A 15,162-nucleotide genomic window follows, 5' to 3' on the forward strand; every position below is an offset into this window, starting at 1 on the left:
AAGAGCATAGAGAAGCACTCTACTGTGGCTGCTTTGTCTCCAACAGAAGCACATTACTACGCAACAGCCCTGGAGCTCAGTAGAGGGGGCGAGCAGTAAAATCCGGGCAGTAGGGTGGTACATGTCTGAGAGAATGCCACCCCACAGAAGTGTTGCCAGGAACCCAGCATGGAAGGGGCCAGAGGCCTACACCTGGCTGGTGGGGATGCCCCATCCAGGGAAGAAGCCTGCAGACACACATGCTGCCATAAAACTAGTGGCTACCAGCACCAAGACAGCTGTAGACAAGCACTGCCACTAGCTAAGCTCTCCATGCACACAGACATCTGGTCCTCAGGTAGTAAGTTACCAAGGCTCAGACCCTCACAATGGCCACCTGGGATGAGCAACTAGCAAAGCTGCCTGACATACCCAGGACTGCCTCTTTATTGCTCCCTTGCAAAAAGTAAGAAACAAGCTTAATGTACCTGCTTTATTCTTACTATTTAAAAAAGGCAAATCTGTCCCTTTTGCTGCTGTCCATAAGAATTCATTCATGAAACTCTCAAAAGTACTATATATTCTGCAGTGATTTGTTTTGTTTTGTTTTTTGGTACGGGGTTCGAACCCGGGATCTTGTGCTTGCGAGGCAGGCGACGGAACCACTGAGCTAAATCCCCGGCCCCTCGTGATTTCTTATTATGATAAAATACACTGATGTAGAACACAGAGTACTGAATGTATCCCTCAAGAGTAATGAATTCAGCAAATGGACACAGGCATATATTCTATGGAATACTCAGACTTGTAACACCATCCCAGGGTAGCTGAATGATGGCCCTAATTAATTAGTTCCATAATAATTTTTGTTCTTTGACACTCACTTTCATATGCCAATAGTCAATTTAATGATATTTTAAATTGGAAGAAAGACTTAAGAGAAGGGAAAAAAGAACCAGATATGTTATTGAATCACAAATCTTACAATCTGATTTTTTAATTCTAAAAATGACCTAATAAACTTCCTTTGTAATTAAATTCATCCTAACAACATCTCTTTTGTGTATTGCATTCATTTCTGGTAATCACACAGAGATCTCAGTTGGACTCCATCATCATTGTAGCAAGGTATAAATGACTTTGAGCACCCCCAGGATAAAGATTCTATGTGACCAGTGTCCTCTGGAGTACAGAGGGAAACTAAGGTCTTTGCATCAGCCAGAGCCTCCAATTTGCTAGGATGAAATGTACAAAAACAGGGATGGATGACAAGCTCAGAAACTTGAACCTTCATTTGACTTCCTCATATAGAAATTTTACCTCGAGAAAAATATACTGGCATACAATTTTTCAGCTTCAGGCCTACACAAAGTTTTGAAATCCGTGACCTACTCTCACAGTTCACTACTTTTTGAGGAAAGCAGGACCTGACAAACATTACAAAGAACTGAACTGCACCAGTTGCTCCAAGAGCCAACAGGTCACCACAAAATGGTCTTGCCTTAGACTCACGCTAGTAAGCAAAATCCTGGCATTTTGGCATTTATGCAAAACAGTCTGCAATTCTAATGAATAATAACTATTTTCTATTTTTCATGAAGTCACTATAATTATAAAATAAATGCATAGAACCTTGATGCAGTGTACTGCTCCCATTGGCATCTATGTTCTTCTCCTAATAAATTACCATGCATTCTTTGAGCAGGTTAACTAATCTGAGTTTGCAAGCAAAACTGCAGCCTAAGAACTCTGGCCACTGATACCAGCAGCTAAGGAGGAAGACAATACGCAGCCTTACCATTTGCTGGATTCTTTTTCAAGTTGTCCAGGAATTCCTCCAGCAGTTGGGACTGGTTGGGGGAGGGCAGCAGACCCTTCTGGTCCCTGGAGAACAGGTCACTATCTGACCAGGAGGCACACAGGGTTGCTTTTGGGTCCAGTGGCCAGGCAATGAGAGTGAGTCCAACGCTTTTCTCGGAAAACAGGGCCTCCATCTGCTTAAGGTCAAGATCTGACACGGCTTCCCCATTTAAGGTCATGATTTCATTGCCCTTTCTCAACCCTGAGATGAAGGAAGAGGAAACAGAAAGAAAAGATGTATGATTACTGACAGAAATTTTAGGATGAAAGAAGGCTGCAGGCTCAAACACAATGTGTTTGCCAGGATTATTTCCTTGTTACTTTCCTCAAAGAACACACCATAATGTGTAGTTAGATGTCACTGATAACAAAACAAGCCAGGCATGGTGGCGTATGCCTGTAATCCCAGCAGTCAGGAGGTTGAGACATGAAGATTCCCACAAATTCGAGGCCAGCCTGATTTAGGGAGTTCAAGGGCACCCTGAACTACACAGGGAAACCTTGTTGCAGAGCAAAACAAAATAATCCACGTTAGACACTCAACACTACGTATGGTGCATAAGAAGCTTTAAAAAGATACAAGCTCTCTCAAAGCTAATATTAGAAGGATTAGATTGAACAGGAAACAATGTGAGCATTAATTAATTGTTCTTCTAGTGTTCTGATGTAAAGGCCCCGGGAAATAACATTTGTTTTGTCTGCACTGGTCTGTCTTTCACATTCTCTCCCTCCCTCTATAAACACGTAGGTAGACTGTCACATACACACACTTTCTCCATACATATGCATTTGCACTTAAACTCTTAAGTTTACTTTCTTTAAAACTCCCAGGATTTAGCCAGATGTGGTGGCTCACGTCTGTAAGTACAGCACTCTGGGGTGCTGAGGCAGGAGGGTCACAAGTTTGAGTCTTGCATAGGGAACTTAGTGGAACCCTGTCTCAAAGTTAACAAACAAAACACAACAACCACAAAAAAAGAGCTGGGCATGTAGCTCCATATGAAGGCTCTGGGTTCAACCTCCAGTGCCACAGAGGAGCCCACACATAGGACTTTCTGACAAAACTGTAAAAAGAAAATTTCACTAGCCACACTGCAGTCCACAGGCAGAGATTAAGAGGAGCACAGAGACACAGTGCCACACAGACCTCCCCCATACGCCAGGCCATCAGGGAGGACATCACTTATAAAGATCCGGCTGAGATGCTGGTGCTCGTCCACCTGGGCTGTGACTGCAAAGCCTAAGAATGAAAAGAAAAAACAGGTCTAAATTCCCCTCACTCACTCATTTCTCCAACCTAATCAGCAGTATTTCCCAGAACACCTATTCTTAAAAAGTACATGTTGAGAAACCCTAAATTACAACAATTTTGAAAGCACAGATATCTAGCAGGGGTAGAAAAAGAGGAACATGGAGAATGGAAGGTTTAAGATATAAGAGGACACAATCTTTTTCAAATTCATGTTCATAACAGCATTATTTGGAACAGCCAACAGGTGGAACCACCCAACAGTCTAAAGAGGGATGAAAGGATAAACAAAATGTGGTCCATACACATGACAGAATATTACTTAGCCTTAAAAAGGAGTAAAATTCGCACATGCTGCATGATGAATGAAACTTGAAGACATTATGCTAAGTGAAATCAGCCAGTCACAAGACAAATATTGCATGATTTCACTTCTATGAGTAACTAGAATTGTCAAATTAGCAGAGAGAGTAGAATGGTGGTTGTCAGAGGCTCAGGCAGGAGGAAGTGGAGAGTTAGTGTTTAACAGATACAACTGGCTTCAGTTTGTGACGATGACAAGTTCCAGAGATGGACAGCAGTGACAGCAGTACATGGATGTGTATGGATGTAAGGCCACACAATGGTACACTTAAAAGTGGTTAGAATGATAAGCTTTTTATGTTATGTGTATTTTATCACAATTTAAGCTTCTGTTTTTTTAAGGTGAGACCAAAAGGTAATCTTTTTTTTTAAGTTTCTTTAGTAGACTATTTTGATAAGACTGCTCAATAACAAAAATTCAAGTGAAGAAAACTGCATTCACATTGTATAGTTATATTAACAATTTGTTTTGAAATTATTAATTGAAAAATGTTATAACCAATTAGAAAACAATTCTTAATAAAGTTAGGATAATATACAGACCTTGATCACAAACTTTAAAATTTCTTGAGGGGATACAACTAAAATTTCTGTGTAGGAAGTTCTCCCTACACAGGCCACATTTTTCCTGCATATATTTTTATCCTTCAAACATTTTCTGAATGACAGCTGCTTTGAATTGTGAATGTAAATTTAATATTTCAAAGAAGATCAAAGTGGGTTGATAAAAGTTACTACAATCAGTGTAACTTGTGGCCAGTAGTCTTTTAACAAAGACAAAATAAATGCAACATGTTCTTCCTATGAAGCCCACAATGCAAAATAATAGCTAAGAATATATCCAAAGTTAGTTTTCAATACTTTTTCCCTAAGTCAATAGTTTGTTTGTCACCAGGACTATTTATTTCACTTCAGAGATTAAACAGTGAATTCTTAGAACATCGAGTGGAGATACCAAAGCTTTAGCCAAAAGGGTAAAAACCAATAGTGTTTTGGTCATCTAGATCATTAAAAAGAAAAAGAAAGACATCTTTCAAAAGCAAAGCAAATGAAACAAAGTAAGTCTATAAGAGGTGGAAGAGTCAGAAAAATTACATAACACATTAATAACATAGAACATGGATTACCTTTGGAAAGAATCACACTGAAATGTTTGGGTTTAATTAATTGAAGATTTTTCTATTTACACATGTTCAGGCATGTTAAATAGGAGCTTCCAAAAAATTTCAAACTAATTCAATCTTCTTAAGTTTTTGGTTTTTGTTTTTTGTTTTTTAGGTACTGGGGTAGAACTCAAACTAATTCAATCTTATGCAAATAAAACCTAAAAATAGATTTTAGCAGATTTTACAGTGGTATTCTTAGGTATGAGAAGAATGCATACTTTAAAAACAATGTACCAGACAAAAGTTTGACAAATGATTGCACCATAAAACAGTGTTTTATATACAGTTTACAAGATATGATTTCCTGCTATAAATTAATACTGTACTATATAGTACTTATAGTGACCTTTTAAAAAGCAACTGCTAACAGTTGGCTATCATTTCACTTACAAGATTTATAGAAACTTATATGAATGAGTCTATTTCAATGTTTGGTCTGGAAGAGCACAAAGACTTGACCCACACACTACTAGATGAAATGGTCCCAATCCTGGGTTACAGTGCTGAATGACCAGAGGGACTTTTCCCCTACCGGTCCTTTACACACTGAACCTCCAAGACAGTGATGAAAGTAAAGACAATAGAATAGTTCGGGTAACAGGCACCAATAAAACCTTAAATTTTGTAATCTTATATGCAATACAGCTATAAGTGAAAGAAGTAAACAGTGGGGAAACTCTTAGCAGCTGAGAAACTTTCTCTCCTCATGCTCATGATTCAGTTAAAAATATTTTGAGAAACTATTTACAATAAGATCCATCTCTAAAAGATAATCTTGTTGAAATATATTTCCCACAATACAAAAACTGTTTTTTGAGAAACAACTGTGTCTGGGCTGGGGATTTAGCTTAGTGGTGGCACCACCTGCCTCGCAAGTGCAAGGTCCTGAGTTCAATCCCTGGTACCAACAAAAGAAAAAAACAAAAAACAAACTGTGTTTAAGGCTAAGCACTTCAAGAAGGTTAAAAAAAAAACACCCTAGATGGATATAGCACTGCCCTAAACATTGATGCCATGGCCCCAGTATCCCTGCTCTGAGTGCATCTCCCCTGCCTGGAGAACACCCTCCTCTCTCAGGCCACAGCCAGAAGCAGATATTGCCATGTTTTGGGTCCCGAATGCTGGGGCTTCTCTGAGGATAAGAGGGTCCTATTTCCCTATGAGTCCTCTGTTCCTCTTGCAGAATCTGGTGGATTATGGTCACCCAAAGAACCTTTGTAAGCTGTTCAAACACAAAGAACACACACCAATGGCAGACACAGAAAGGAGAATACAGGCCAAGCAAGAGAAGTAGACAAAAGGTTAACAGGGTGTCAAAGGAAATCCAACTAACATTTGGGGAAAAACTGATTATGTAATTAAGAAACAAACAGCAAACCTTAAAGAAATTTTAGCATTATACACTTGAACCATTTTAAGGAAAATAATTAGGTTGTACCAATATATTTCTTAACAAGATGAGAAACAGCCTTTCAATGAAGATACTCACTGATCATTACCCAATTATTGACTTCCTATAGGAAAAGACAATAAAAGATAGAAATGAACTTTAAGATAGGAGCACAGTCTACAAAGGGTTTAGAGTCAAGTTTAAATGCAGACCCAAAGAAATGCAAGAATTAACCACCACAAAGTAATTTGGGAAGTGCTGACCTCTAACTGTTAAACTCAGGTAAGAGAGATAAAAGCAATCAGATAGGCTTCTTAAAGAAATTTAGAACTTAACTTAGTTGTGGAAGGAGAGATAAGATTTACATTATCAAAGAGAAAGGATGGGGGAGGAAATAAGGGGCTTAGGATTCCAGGTGGGTAAAAGAAGCTAAGAACAAAGACACTAGGGATGCAAACAACTATCATGGGAATCATGAGTTGATCTGCTTAGAAAAGCACCTGGAAAACAGTAAATTCACTGAGTTATTACTGTAATCATCATTCCAAATTGATCATCAATTTTTAATATGCAATTTTAATGACTTTGGCATTTTCCCCAATATTGACACATACCTTTCCAGTCTGCTAACATAATAGCAAAGAAAAAAGAAAAAAGTAGAAACTAGTATCATATTTTCTGAAAATGTAAGTATATAAAAAAAAAATTAGGCCCAAAGATACCAGGGTAAAATAGGCAACATGAACCAGATGGTTTTCTGATGGTGTTCCTTACACTTACCAAAGTCAGAGATACTCCCAGTCTTCGTGAGCTGCACGTCATAAATATTCAGTGGAAAGATTTCTATTTCATCATAAACCTACAAAAGGTGAAAACAGAGGATTTGATATTACAGTATCTCAGAAAATTATTTTGACACTTTTTCATAACAAAATAAGAAAACTGTTAAGAGTCACTTTAGATGAAAATCGTTCCGAACTAGCTGGATGTGGTGGTGCACACCTATAATCCCAGCACCGAGGAGACTGAGGCAGGAGGACTGCCTTGAGTTCCAGGCCAGCCTGGGCTACACAGTGAGAGACTATCTCAAAAAACAAACAAACTAAGTACTATATAAATAAATAAAGCAATGCACACTTGCCTGCTCTTGCACATATTCATATGGTGCAGGAATACAGCACTCAATGCTTTCACCAACTAATTTCCGAAGCTGAAGGCCATAGTGACTGGGTTCCAGTTGCCTCATCTATAAAAAAATTATTCATATTTTAAGTGTTCTTTCTAAATTCATCACTTGTTCAACAGGCTCATCAAAAGTAGATTCCTCTAAAAGAAGACTGAATATAATTTGCTGACTTTAAAGAAGAGCTCAAATTCAAATGTACAAGAAGGGAGGGACAAATAATTATCTTCAAGAAAGTTTTCTCTAAACATTATTACTAATGGCAAGAGATATATTTGTAACAAATTAGGGTAGAATATATTTGACAGCAGAATATATCTCACCATTTCAGCAAATTACATCTCTTTATGTACCAGTTACATCTTACTGGAAGCTCTTTCCCGTTACTCACATAAGAATATATTAATGTGAATAAACTCAGGTCCTAAAGACTTCAGGATTAGAAACTTCACATTCCACAAGTTTTCAATACCCTCTTTTTTTCTCTTTCACCCTTTTTCTCATCACAGTTTTAATGGTGAGAACTTTATCTCTGGACCGTGTTCCAGCGAGGATTCATCAACCCACTACTTCTGACACCCTTTTAATACTTAGAAAACTTATCAGTATGAGTGTATATTATTGATACTGAACAACATTGTTGCTTTTCTGAATAAAAACCAATACATACTGGAGCAAAAGGCAATTAAGTTCCTGAGGAAACAAGCTACACACATATATTATCCTAAGGCTTCAAGTCCAAGTAACCAAGGAGGCCTAAAATGAAACTATCCACATCTATTAAGTGGACATGGTTAAGCGTTACCCAAGGACATACTTTTTCATATTACATGTGTATGAGTGCACTTTTTCTCTGGAATCTTCAATATTTAAGCTCTACTCTGCCACCTGGCGGTGCAAAAGCTTCTGACCTGTACTTGCTGCATGTATGTTATCTCCTCTCCCCAAACTGTCTTTAAGACTTATCATATATTTCCTCTTAATCCTGGCAATGAAGTCCAGTTTAAATATTGAATAAAAATATCAACTCATATCAATCTCCATGAAAGAACTGTAAATGGCATTGTATTATTTATCTAACCGGAGAAACCTGATTAAACAGCTTAGGATTATTCTCTTTTTTTTTTGGTACTGGGGATCGAACTCAAGACCTTGCACTTGCGAGGCAGGTGCCGGAACCTCTGAGCTAAACCCCTGGCCCCACAGTTAAGGATTAAATCAAACCTCTTCAGAGTTTATACCAGATTCACATACAGCACCAGGTCCAAGTAACTTAAATAGCAAGAGACGTCATAATCACTGTAGATATAAAGAATGTAGAATCTAAGGACGACCTGCCACCTGCCTTGCAAGTGCAAGGTCCCGAGTTCAATCCCTGGTACCCCCCCCCAAAAAAAACCTGAAGGAGATAATTCAGGTTCTTCATGGAAGTGTAGGATTATGGGCTAACAACTCATCCTTTTTTTTTTTTTTTTGGTACCGAGGATCGAACTCGGGTCCTTGCGCTTGCAAGGCAGGCTGCAAAACCACTGAGCTAAATCCCCGGCCCACAACTCATCCTTTTAAAGGCATCAAAAAACAGATTTCAAATTAATAAAATAACGAATACCTAACATGTCCCCTAGCATAGAAAGTGAGGTCTTATACATGACATAAAATTGGAAGGTATAGCAGTGCAATGTGATTTCTATTCAGAAATATATATATTACCTTGCATGCCAAAGTTAAAATATCTTCCACTCTGTGTTCTGGCTTGATTGTGACAGTAACGCCTTGATTATCCTGAAAGTGAATGTAAGTCTGGATTTCCCAGGTGTTGTCTCGGGGAGCACCATCTACCGCTGACCCATATAGATGCAGGAGTTCATCAACCTGTTTTTAGATGCCAGAAGAAAATGCAGACAGGTTGGATGAACAAATGAAGGAAACTGCTGAAAAGCTGTTCCTTTCATTTACGGAGCAGTTACTGAAAGCTGTTCCCCACCCCACGCATCACTGACCTCTTGCAACCCTGAGGGCAGACCTGCATGAGTTTCCCCACTCATCCCACACAGACGGAGCTGGAGCTGGAGCCGGAGCCAGTGAGTGCAGGCAGCTGGCTCCTCCTGCCTTCCTCTCACTGTACCATTTTGCACTTAACTCAGAAAACTGCAACCATGGATGGGCTCCTTGGCACCCAGTCTTACTGCTCTAGGATTGTGGTGAGAAGACACTGTGAAGTTTGCATCTCAGCTACAATCCAACTTCCCAGTGAATTCTCACCCATGGCCACTGAAATCTTTCTGCATCCTAACCCTGAATTGCACTTAACTTAAGCAAGCACAAATTTTTCTCTTATTCCTATTTGTGTTTTTTTAAACTAACTCCCAGTCCAGGGGAAATCTATGTTCCAATCTTCAGCTATTTCACATGGAGACACTCTGTTAGGAAATCTCCCCAAACACACCACCCTCAGGAGTCTTTCCTAAAATAGTTCCCTAAATTTCACCATCACAACCATTTGATAACTTCAAACTAATATGTTTTTCTCTATAACAAATATAACTAACATTTATTAAGCAACTCAAAGTGTTTTTCCTCTAGCTAGGTTCTTGCATTAGCATGGCAGTAAACAAGATTTTAGGATTTGGAATAAAAATGTCACAGACTGTACCACTTAACCAGTGAAGTGTGATCTAGTCGAAGACATCAACCTTGCTAACCCTGAGGTCCTTTTCTATAAAATGGGACATTGGTATGATAAATATTACTCGTTTACTAATCAGCAATACAACTTCTGTAAACAAAATGAGTCATATTTAAAAACATCTTATCCACTAGAAAATATTACATGTAGATTTAATGTTACCAGATTATTTTATACCACTCATCATACATTATACTTATTACTGACGGATGATTTTACTTTTAATTCCATGCACTTTAAAAACAGAAACCAAAAGATCCTCTTCTACAAGACTTAAAAACTATAATAGATGTAATAAAGAAATTCAAAAGAAGAGGCTTGGGCAAAGCAATGGAAGAATCCATCTTTCTGTGTCATCTTTATGAAAATATGGTGCTCAACTCTGAAGTGGCATTTCTGGATCTGTCATGGATCTGTCACTTTCAGCACATTTTCCTAGGAGGAAGATCACAGCCTGAATGAATGTCCTCTCACGTGCCAACAAGAAAGAGACAGAGGAGCAGATGCCGAGAGCCAGGGATGCCAGGAACCAGCCTGAATGCCACTCCTCTCGAAGGCTCCTGTCTCACATGGGTCACACGTTTTCTCTGGCTCATTTTTCCAGGTGCAACTTTTAACTGCACAGTGATTTCAACCAGGTGCTCTGGCGACAGGGGGGGCTGCCTTCAAGGTGTAGGACCCACCTCTTACACAATGCTCCTTGAGATTGAAACTAAAACCCCAGCAGAGGTCACTATGGAGTAAGAAACCACACAAAGAGAAAGGCCAGAGGAAATCAGTCCAGTCACTGCTGCAGGACTATTTGATTCTGCACTTTGGGAACAAAACAGGAAAGGCGTGACTGAGGATGGACAGGTGGAGGACAAAACGCATTACACATGTGGAATTAATTAATTAGAACCAGATAAAAATCTATGTGGTGCTTACAGATCTCACAGGCTATTATAAGCTTTGCTCTTTTGGAGAAAAAACTGGACTGATTCCCTCAAGAAGGGACAATGTTATCCAAGCAGAAAATGCACAAAATGATATACAAATCCACAGCTTAGCCTTTGTTGCCCTACTTAATCCATCCTTTCCATACTGTACACTACAAGAGGCCAAACAAAATCAACTCTTGACCTGCTGCCAGTTCACTAACAACTCACAACCACCTCCTCAGGTAGGCACCATCATGACCCTCCTATGAGCCAAAAAAATAAGGTGCAGAAAATTCTAGGAACTTTCTCAAACTCATAAAACTAGCGACTCCGGTTCTGTGGGAATTTAACCCTGCAAGTCTGGCTTGAGCCTGCACACACCAACATTACACTATACAGAAAATCAGCCTGGCAGTCAACTCCCCACAAGACGGAAATGACCTAATGTTCTAGATTCTTTTCCATCATTCTACTCTATGCGCCATGTTCCAGTCGAACAAAATGGGTCACGTGACATTTCCCTGGAGTAGAACTCTCCTGTCCCCAGACCTATGCCCACTCCAACTTCCTCTGCCCGCTCCACCAAAATCATGGATGTCCTTCAGCCTCACTTCAAATGCTGTACCCTCTCTCATGAAGTGCCTCCTCCCACTATTCCATCTCTAATTCCACTCAATTAGATGAGCCTACTTCCCTATGTTCCTGGCATAACGTCAAGCAAAGTCCAGCCTCCATGATGGTTCGTTGTAATTGTCCCTACCACCACAACTTCCAGAGATACAGAGGACACCAGAGGCTTTGTCTCCCTCATCTTAGCCTCCTTCAGCCCTTCACGTGATACATGGTAAACCCAGAAAACACCCAGCACATGGGTGCCAACCTGAAGGTGACTAGAAACTCACACCCTATCTATCTTGGAAGGCCAAGGCCATCGATCTGCTTCTAATTCAATTCTGGTTTTACAGTGTCAGGTTCTTCATGCTCCCAAAGTTTCAAGAGAAATAAACTCACTATTAAAAGGAAACAAGTCCTGGCAAAGAGGAAACTATGAAGGTAAAGAGGGAGACAGAAGGAAGGACAAAGAAATATTCCTACTATATTCAGTTAAACATGACTTTGTACCTACAACTGCTCTGAGGCATTGTTTTCTGAGTCTACATTGTTGACCTGAGGTCTGGTGAATGACAGAAGAGAAGGTGCCTAGCAAAGCCAAGGCCATCAGATCCAGATGTTCTTCAGGACATTGGACAATGAAAAGTTAGATATAATTTTGCTGAAACACACACATTCCACAGATGTACACAATTCAAGAAAAGTAAAACCTAGCTATCACAAAAAAGCATTAAGAATGTGGAATTAATTAGAATAGGGAAACATTTTTTTTGGTGCTTATAGATCTCTTAGGCTATTGTAAGCTTTGTCCTTTGGAGAAAAAGCTGGTTTGATTCCCTCAAGAAAATTCAAGCAGAAATTCAATATAATTCAATCAGAAAATATATGTTTTAATTTCAATAAACCAGATAAAATATTCTACTACACTCTTTTCATAAAAAGGAACAGAGAATTTTGAAAATAAACACAAAAAACTGGCCCATCTCAATAATTCTTCTCCCAGTATATCCTTTCCAAAGGTGAAATGTTAAATTAATCTTTGTAACCATTCATCTAGAATTCCACAGTTTACTTTTGTCAAGATTGCTGCAAACATACCCTGCCTCCTCTTCCACCCCACCTTACCCGAACTCCATGCCTCCAAAAAGGATCCTATTGCTTACTCAAGGTTTCTAGTCCCTAGAAAATACAAATGGAGGCAGCAAAAATAAAATACCGGTAAGAAAACCTGGGTCCAGTACTTGCCTTATTAGGCTTGGCCAGCCTGGTTACCCACTATTTCTGCACTTCCATTTCTGCACCTTTAAAAAGACTCAAAACAGCAGCCTCATAGGGAAGCCTGGAGACAGATGTGAAGAATGGCATTTCAAAACCATAAGCTGCAAAGATTTTCTGAAGATCAGCCTGGGTAGCGACACTGTCCTCTCCTAGGCATAATCTGCACAGTTCAGCAGCGGCCACTGCGAGAACTGCTAAGAATCACCTCTCACCTCCAAGCCTGGGGCACCTTGGGGGCTGCTGAGGCCAGACCACCTCACAGTCTCTCTCCCTCTGCGCACCCGCAAAGCAGGAGCATCCATAAACCACAGCCACAGCCACAACACACCAACCAGTCAACATTTGCAAATTGCGTTAGCTGTCCTTGTAGGGCAACTACTACAGAAGCATTTATTACTGTCATTATTACATTAATGGTCCTGGAACCACATGTCAAATTACTTATGCTTGGTATGCTGCATGGAGAGAAAATGGAAACTCTGGGTGTTCTCACAGCAGATGCTTTCGGATCAAATGGCTCATAATTACTACTTGGATCACTGAAGGGAAGTGAGTAGCAAAATCACAATCTGGCTGTCAAAAATAGGCCCACATCACCACAGTTGCTGATAAAAGGAGAGTCTATTAGCAAGTGAGATGAGGAGACAACACAAAAGGAGTTATCCACTCTTGGTTTTCTTATCAGTAAAATGTCATAGAGGAGAAAGTCTTTACTTCCTTCTTGGGCTAATGCCCTAACATCAGCTGTATGAAGGGAAGACAAAGACCCAGCTAGCCAGCTTTTCTGTGTGTGTGTGTGTGTGTGTGTGTGTGCGCGTCCGCACGCGCACAGATATCCACACACATAAACTGTACCTGTATGCAGGCCATGCAGAGTTCCACACGAGCATGCTGTTTAAAGAGACCATGCTGTGGTTAAGAGCTAGTTGTTTCATTCACATTTTCCACTTGAGAAACCAGCATAAAGGTATTTTTTTTCCCGTTTGTAGCTAATAACTAAGGTGACAATACTTCATTCACTCGCTGCCACAGAAAGTCAGGACACCCTAAGCCAGTTTTCCAGGACAGAGGGCCAAGGCCCAGGAGCTGCCAGGAGGTCTGCAGTGGAGCTTCTGAGGCAGCTGCCATCCTGAGCCTTCTCCAGGGTTTGTTGTCACAATCTCCGAAACAAACGCCTCCCGCCAAACTCTGTGTGAGGCTCATTATTACTCATCAAGGAGGCAGCTATGAAAAGCTTTCATTTTTGGCTAGCCAAGGTGTCCTTAAAAAAAAAAAATCACTCAAATAAGACTGGCTCTATTCCAGACTTAACAGATTTCAAATTAGGGTGACTCACTGCTGGGCTGTTATATGATGAACCAATTAAAGTGGAATATTTAAAAATGCACCCCGATCTCTCTCACAACGGCCTTTCTGGCTACTCAAATGGACAGAATGTACTTACTGTATAAAAATAGATGGTTTGTGCCGGTTATAAATATTCTTCATGAGTGATTAGCAGAGGAAAACTAGTGAAATATTATTCAACCAGCTACAGGCAGAAGTTCCAAAATATAAAAAAATAAATAAATGACACTTTCAGTTTTAGCTAAAGTTCAATTTTAACCTAGTACACTGAGTTCTGTGGTACAGAGGCAGCACTAAAACATTAAGATATCATTATAAGTTTATGTCCCATAAACAAAGGAAGCATCTTCACAATCCCTACACCACAAGTGATGCTTAGTCAAAACAAAGAAGAATAACTATATGGATACAGTTGCTTTATGAAACAGATGCAGTAACAGTTTCCTCTCATTCCTTATAGCTCAGGTGAAATTTGTCAATTAAATTGCAAGATGATGTGTTAACTTGAACCCAATTTGAATAAACACAATTTATTGTCAAAGTCCACTGTTAAGTTCTGCTAACAACAAATGTTCTGATAGTATCATTTCTTAACCTTTAAAGTAAGAATCTCTGATATTTACATACTGCCCTTGAAAAAACAACCATAAAATTCTGGGCTTTCATTGTAGGTGAAACAGTTCTTCTCAATCATAGAGATCCGATGGTTCTTTTCAACCAGGAAGGGACAACATCTAATATAAACAATTAAGTAGTAAAATTACTAAGCGAATATTATGCTCTTGACAGTGTGTTATAGATTTGGAATACACACATCACCTGAGGATATTCAGACTGTCCAGACCCAGGTCCTGCTTACAAGATTTCCTGGGGAACACGACACACACATGGTAGGATGGCAAACAGTAAAAGGCAGGATACAATAAGAACCAAGAAAATAACTGACTCGAGATCCACCGATACAATCGAGCCAGGTCCTTGGAGGATGGTGTGACACACCTGGACTTTGAGTAGCTTCCACAGGTGTACAGGAACAAAGGGGTTGGGGGAGGGTTATTTATTATGAAAAATCTGCAGATCTGAGGTCATGCTTTCTAGAAAGGAAGATCTTGATTTGGCTTCCTAGCCC

General features: G+C 39.7%; 1 protein-coding gene across 2 annotated transcripts in view; it reads right to left on the reverse strand.

Annotated features, from left to right (window-relative positions):
- Positions 1 to 15,162, reverse strand: part of Tiam2 (TIAM Rac1 associated GEF 2) — a 107,087-nt gene that overhangs the window by 59,093 nt on the left and 32,832 nt on the right. For both annotated transcript variants that reach the window (XM_013076695.3, XM_087193543.1), the window contains 5 exons: positions 8,901 to 9,062; positions 7,149 to 7,253; positions 6,788 to 6,866; positions 2,987 to 3,079; positions 1,778 to 2,041 (listed from right to left, as the gene is read on the reverse strand). In XM_013076695.3, the coding sequence (XP_012932149.1) occupies positions 1,778 to 2,041; positions 2,987 to 3,079; positions 6,788 to 6,866; positions 7,149 to 7,253; positions 8,901 to 9,062 (703 nt within the window). The remainder of the gene's footprint in view (positions 1 to 1,777; positions 2,042 to 2,986; positions 3,080 to 6,787; positions 6,867 to 7,148; positions 7,254 to 8,900; positions 9,063 to 15,162) is intronic.

Source organism: Heterocephalus glaber, unplaced genomic scaffold (genome assembly GCF_053883595.1).
Source record: "Heterocephalus glaber isolate CG9 unplaced genomic scaffold, H.glaber_assembly_v1.0 deba00001593, whole genome shotgun sequence".
NCBI lineage: Eukaryota > Metazoa > Chordata > Mammalia > Rodentia > Bathyergidae > Heterocephalus > Heterocephalus glaber.